At 46.1% G+C, this 7,101-nt stretch overlaps 1 protein-coding gene across 1 annotated transcript in view; it reads right to left on the bottom strand.

Annotated features, from left to right (window-relative positions):
• Positions 1 to 5,251: 5,251 nt before the first annotated feature.
• The window catches only part of Cdh13 (cadherin 13), a 952,185-nt gene continuing 950,335 nt past the window's right edge, over positions 5,252 to 7,101 (bottom strand). Inside the window, exon 14 of the mRNA XM_005345742.2 lies at positions 5,252 to 6,282. Within this exon, the coding sequence (XP_005345799.1) occupies positions 6,275 to 6,282 (8 nt within the window). The 3' untranslated portion in view covers positions 5,252 to 6,274. The remainder of the gene's footprint in view (positions 6,283 to 7,101) is intronic.

Raw genomic sequence — 7,101 nt, 5'->3', positions numbered from 1 at the left:
GGGAATTGAACTCAGGACCTTTGGAAGAGCAGGCAATGCTCTTAACCGCTGAGCCATCTCTCCAGCCCCGATGTGAAAGTTTTTGCTTCATCTTATATTTTCTTTGTCATTTTTGGTTGTTATCTCTTAGAAGCCTGTTCTTTTTCTAATGGGAGACAGAAAGGGAGTGAATCCAGAGAGGGGAGGTGAGGAGGACCTGGGAGGAGTAGAGGGAGAAGAAATGGTAATAAGGATATAGTGTTTGAGAAAAGAACCTTTTTTCAATAAAAAGAAAGAGACCCAGTTAGAGATGGTTTGTGAATCTCAGTGGCTTCATCTGTGTAATAGAGAGAATACTATTTTTAATGTCTCATGAATTGTGTAGGCTACAAAGAGAATTACATATGTTTCATATGTAATGAGAATTGTCATCCATATATACATATAAAAGGATATGTAGTGTTAGAGGCGGGGAGAGGGCTCATTGGTTAAGAGCACTGGGTGCTCTTCTAGAGGACCAGGGTTCAATTCCCAGCACCTGGGTAGGTGGCAGCTCACAACTGCCTGTAACTCCCGTTTCAGGGAAAGAGTTGCCCTCTTCTGGCCTCTGGGGATACCAGGCATCCACACAGTGCATAAATATACATGCAGGCAAAACACACCCATACACGTAAAATAAAGTAAAAAAATAAATGTTTCAAAAAGTGCAATGCTTGGCCCACAAAAGCACTTTATAAAATATCACCCTATTCTCTTTTTATTTTGCTAAGGACATCTCTAAAGTACTCTTGCTCTTGTCTATCATGTATATATCCATGCTCTATCTTCTACCTACCTACCTCTGTCTATCTATATCTATGCATAACGAAGCAGATTAAGGGAGAAAGGCTTTATTTTTGAGAGGGCATTTAATTCTCAGACCATGACGCTGGTACACATGGATGGTCACAGTCTGTTATGGCAGAGATGGCCTGGTGGCAGGAGCAGGAAACTGATCACATCGCAGTAGAACTCAGGAAGGAGATAGTGAACAGGAAGAAGGTCTGCGCTGCAAGGCCTCAAGGTGTGCTTTTAGTGACCCACTTCTTTCCGGCACCCACTTCCTATAGACTATGACTTTCCCACACAGACGGCCAGCTAGGGACCAAGTGCTAGAACCTGTGAGCCTGTGGGGGACACTTTACATTCCAATCCTAACATCATCTATCAGTGAGGGGAGGATAAGACAAGCCTCATCCTCAGTTGGCCAGGAATTTGCTACGTAGGCAAAGATGACCTTGAACTCATGGCCTTGTCTTCTAGGTGCTTAGATTATAGGTGGGCCTCACCACAACGACTTTATTTGCTTTTATTGCACAGATGTTCCTTAGTGCCAAGGGACTTGCCAGTCCATTAGCAAGAAGAAATAGAGGGAACAGCATTAATACAGGTTTTTGGGTGACCACTGATGAAAGTGTTTCCCCATGAGGTCATGAGAAGTGTTTGTGCTACGGTCTTGAGGAGGAGAGAAAATGGCTGGGAATGGTTTTGAAAGGCACAGTCAGATCTCGCGATGACGACGATGTTGATGGTGGCTTAGGCATCAACAGAAAGAACAGCCTTTCTTTGATGGTGTGATTGATCTGTCCACACATACTCAAGTCAACTGTACCTAGAGACATCTCTCAGTTACATTTACAAAACCGGAAGCGGCTCAGAGAGCCTGCAGATGTGGCCTCTTCGACAGGGGGGTTGTAACCTGGCACAGCCTAGCTCTGGGGAACCTCGCACTACCCTCCCTGAGGCGTTCTCTTCTCTCTCTTCATTTGGGGATGAATGGGCATTGGGAGGGACATGGGTTGGTTTTCGAATAATCAATATATGAAGTAGTCTAGCCAAGGTTGGGAACACGGCTCGGTGACTGAGTGCTTGCTACTCTTGCACAGGACCTGAGTTCAGATCCCATCACAATGTTGGGTGGTCCACAACCACCTGTAACTCTAGCGGACCTGCCACCCTCTTCTGACCTCTGCAAGCACTTGCATATACATGTCCTACAACATACAAAAAAAACAACAAATTTCTCAAAAAATCTGGCAGAAGCCCTTATGTATGTGTTAACGAGCCATGGCTTATCCCATAAACGATTGGGGATGCTTAAGAATTACATGCTTAAGAATTTTGTATGGGAGAAATGTCTAAGTTCCAATATTTAGTATAGCATTAACACTTCTTAGTGGAAAGTCTCGCAGGAACTTAGTAGCAGAAGGTGCCGTCAGGAAGGGGTGCTGAGGAGAGGAAGGCACCTCGCAGTGCGGGGCACTGTCACCTCTGCATAAGCTGGTTGTATTAGTGACTGCTGTATAGTGATTATAGTATCCCACAGAGACAACCCGAGGGCGGATTTTTATCTTGGCTCATGGTTGCTGAGGCGTCTGTCTGCACCACAAGAAGGATGTGGTGAGCAGAGCAGTTCATAGCACGGCAGGAAGTAGAGACGGGACAGGAAGTGTCTATGCACAAGATCCTGCTAAGTGCTTGCCCTCAGTGGCCTACTTTCTCCAGTTAGGCACTTTTTGATGTTTTGGGACAATGACCCCCCTCCACCCTGAAAATAAAAACAAAAACAAAAACAAAAAACCCCAAGAGACTGGGGACCAAGCATTCAACCCTTGAGTCTGTGGGGACATCATGTATCCAAACCATAAAATTGGTGTCAATGGATAGGCACTGCAGCGTATGACTCAGACTGCGGTCTTCTGGCCTACAGTAGGCCTTTGGCATGTTAATACCAAGTCGAGAGCTGTAATTCTGTGCCGCAGTAGGGAGACCGTGAATGGTCCTAGCAGCCACTTGAAGGAGCTGTGACTCCTCTCAGCTTCTGTCTCTTGATTTGGGAGCTGCCTCGTGTTGAGATTTCCCACACAGACTCGATGAGCAGGCAGGAGCCACTACTGTTGGGAGAATGCTTGCCTAGCATGCATACAGCCTTGGGTTCCATCCCCAGCACTTTGTTAACTGAACCTGGTGGCACACACTTGAATTCCAGCACTCAGGAGGTGGAGGCAGGAGGAGAAGGTCATTCTTGGCTACCTAAGGTGTGTGAGGCCAGCTGTGCTATGAGACCCTGACTCAAAAAAAAAAAAAAAAAGTAGAAAAGACCTTCACAACGTTCTGCTTGTATCCTCAGAGCGAGACATGATGCATTTATTTTGTTTAAAAATTGACCCATTTCCATTTATCTGTTTGAGAGTTTGAGAGTCTTCCCAGAGCCAAATTTCCTCTCTGTTCTAAGAGTCAAAGTCTTATTTGGTATCAACCTTGAAAATCGGGTGCCCTTCCTCCTTTGTTTGAGACCGGGTTTCTCCTTTGCCTTACAAAGTAGGCTAGATTGGCTGGCCGGCATGCTTCCAGGGTGCCACTTGTCCCCTGACTCCTGTCTCACCTATGCTGCGATTATATGTATGTGCCACCATGCTTGGCTTTTTATATGAGCTCTGGGGATCTGAACTTACCTTTCTGAGGCCAGAGTTTTATCAATTGAGCCATTCCACCCCCCACCCCCCCAGGACTTGACTTCTCTTGTTCTGTGTTCTTATTTATTTATTTATTTATTTATTTATTTATTTATTTATTTATTACTTTTTATTATGTATACAATGTTCTGCCTGCAGTGTCCCTGCAGGCCAGAAGTTGGCACCAGATCTTATTAGAGATGGTTGTAAGCCACCGTGTGGTTGCTGGTAATTGAACTCAGGACCTCTGGTAGAACAATCAGTGCTCTTAACCACTGAGCCATCTCTCCAGCCCTTGTTCTGTGTTCTTATCTCAATTGTTATCTATATGAAGAGTAGGGGAGGAGTCTTCTCTTGTTTCCTTCAGCGGGTGCACCACTATGAATGTACACTCGCTCTAGCAACAGCTCCAGTTCACACTGAAGGAGTTTTCTGGCTGTTGCTTAGCATGTGACTCAGGCTTTAGACCTGAGGATGCTCTTTGGTCCATTCAAGGGAGAACATTCCCTCTTTCCCTGCCTTGCAGGAGGAGAGCGGAACACTGGGTACACCAAGTAGGCTCAGAAGAGAACTATCTTGTAGAGCGTGAATGTGTGGGCTCAGATTCTGCCCCCTATCATGTAACAGGCCATGTGCCCACAGAGAACCTTTATGTCACATTCACAATGTGGCATCTTTTATTTAAAAGATCTCCATGTCTGGGAACTATGAGATACTAATGACTTGGCTTTATGTGCTCATCCAATTGAGGGTGAAGCCGGGCCTGGAAGTCTTCAGTCAGCTGCACAGTTGATTGTGATATGGTAAGTCATGTCCTTGTGCTAGACGTGGCTTGCCTGTTGCACAACTTGTACGCTGGAGTATTTTTTACTTTCGTGGGTGGTATGCATATGTGTGTATGTATAGGTACACACTTGTGTAGTGTATTAGAGAGTCCCAGTTGGTCTAATCATTCTCCATGTGTTCCTTTGAGGTAGGGTCTCCCCCTAAACCTGGGGCTGTCTTGACTAGGCTGGAACCCAGCAAACTCTCGTGACCTTCCGGTCGTCTCTGTCCACCTCCCCCCACCTACAGCTGGGACTTTTGTTGGGGATGCTTGGTTTGGAGGCGGGTACTGGGATCTGAGTACCCGTCCTTATGTTGAGGAGCAAATACTCTGAACCACTGAGCCATCTCCCTAGTTGCCCCCTTCCAGCTCTTTAGACCCATTGACCTAACATAGGCAGGGGATCCCGAGTGGTCCACAATGTGAATCCAGCATCAGACGCACTAGACACATGGAGAAATCAGATGAGAGCCACTGGCCAGCAGTTTGAACCACTGATACCCATTTATTTTTAATGAAAAAAAAAATCTCTGCATTCTATATGGTCCGAAAAGATTGGCCGTGGAAACAAAGAGCGGTATGTGGACCTCTACTTGCTTAATCTCACTACAACAAAGACAACATATGACTGTATCGCCCGCGGAAGGCGAACTCAAAAGCACAGGGCCAACGTAGATTGCATAAGAAAGCATGTGTGTGCAAGTGTGTGTGTGTGTGGTTAAAACCTTTCGTAGGCAACGGCATTAAAACATACTAAGACCCTTAACTTCCCCTCTCTCGTTCTGAGCTCTAAAGCCACAGGCTGGCATTAGCTTCATTTGATAGAAAAATTTGGTGTGAGCTTCGATGGCTCATTTACAGTTTCTCAAAGAGAAGATAATCTCCGCGGGAGCGTTCACGTCCTTTTTAGCCTGACGTGCTCACAGGACAAAACTCAGTTCCTCTCCAGACATAATGAACAACTTTTTATTCTCAGCTTTGCGAACAACGGTAGTCACACGGAAGGGTACTTTTAAAAACTACCTGGGTTTACTCTATTTTATGCCTGCATATATGAAACAGACGGCGTGGATAGGCGTAATGCGTGTGTACATGTGCGGGTAATAGGTGTGCGGACAAGGTGGTACCTGTTGGTCTCTTCATAGGTATGCCACGATGAGGGAGAGGGTCTCCACCATGACCTGTGTCGTCATAAGGACTGTGGGTCTGGGGGTGGTACAATTACAGACGCGTGCCCGTGGGAGCATAGTTCAGCCCTTAGCTTCTGATTCCCCGCTTCCCACCTGGGAGTCAGGACCATGGCATTTGGTGGCAGTGGGAAGTGGTGGCAGTCCTCCTGAGGGGAGAAGACTTCTTCCCCTTGCCCTTCCCCCATCCCCAACATGTGAACCTGCCTGCCTGGCTGCTCGGTCAGCATTAGGTGTTTAGACTGAGCAGGCTCCCGGAGATGCGACTTTGCCGCACAGTGAGTGACAGCCCGGTGGACTGACCTCGGCTGGAGAGCTCAGCTGGCTGAGCTTCCACCTCCTCTGTCTAACCACCTCAAAAGCAGGCAGCCCCTGCAGTTGTCTACATAAATACTGGGTATATACACAGACAGGTACCCCGTCCACGTACAGATACAAACCCACCCCACAGCTGCATGGGTGGAGCGCTGCCTAGCAACGTGTTGACACGTCAGGAAAAGTAGTCATTGTTCCTGCTCCCTAAGGTCCGGGGTCGTGCGTGATCTCTAAACACTCAGGGCAAATCCAGAGGGTTCCATTAATCAAAGGAAGAAGGGAAATGCTGTCAAAGGATGAGGTACAGATTAAACGAAATTGCAAAGAAAAAAAAGGAGAAAGTGGAACAATTGAGGCCTGGTTGTGAAGTTTGAGAGCTGTAAACGGCAATCTTCAGATTTGGATAGACTTTTTTTTTTCTTCTTTTTCCTGTTGCCATGGCAACTGGGGAGTCAAGCTTCAGACTGGCGTTCTCACAGACCTGAGTGGAGAAGGTACAGAATTAGGTCGGGAATATCACAACTCACTTCAAAACACTCAACTAAAACCAGACCAGTGATTGACAGGCTCCAACACGCACCACACTCCCCTGAACATTATCTTTTTCTTTAGCGTGGCATTTGAAGACATGATTATCTTACTGGCTACATCTAAAGAAGCTGAACTTGGGGCTGTGATTACAGAGCCACGGTGCAGGACTTCTTGGTATCTGAGGCCCAGCACACCCCTCAGTAAACATAAAAGCCGGCTTCTGAAAGTGCTGACGGCTTCAGGCATCAAAGTTCTTCCCTGAGACTGACAGCAGCTGTTAGCGTGGCTACAGTTGGGCCTTGCGTTCTAATCATTAGCATGGGTGTGCTGGGCTAGGAGTACACTGCACAGAGCCCAGAGACCAATCAATGGTTATCGTAGATGCACCTCTCTCTCTATCATCTGTCAATTTATCATTTATCTATCTACCTATGAATCATGTATCCATCTAACTAGCCAATCAGACAACTATCAATCAAGCAGATCTATTAACAATCAGACATCCATGTATGTATATATATATCTATTTTCAATCATCTGCCTATCTTTAGTGAATCAGACATCATCTATTTCTTGTCTGTCTATCTATCTATCTATCTATCTATCTATCTATCTATCTATCTATCTATCTATCTATCTATCTATCTATCTATCTTCTGCCAAAGAGCAAAGACCTGTTGGTAGTTCTTGAAACACCAGATTCCTTCCTTCCTTCCTTCCTTCCTTCCTTCCTTCCTTCCTTCCTTCCTTCCTTCCTTCCTTCCTTCCT

The sequence above is a fragment of the Microtus ochrogaster genome, chromosome 4 (genome assembly GCF_000317375.1).
Source record: "Microtus ochrogaster isolate Prairie Vole_2 chromosome 4, MicOch1.0, whole genome shotgun sequence".
Classification (NCBI taxonomy): Eukaryota; Metazoa; Chordata; class Mammalia; order Rodentia; family Cricetidae; genus Microtus; species Microtus ochrogaster.
Note: the sequence above shows the minus strand (reverse complement) of the source record. Positions and strands in the feature narration are given on the sequence as shown.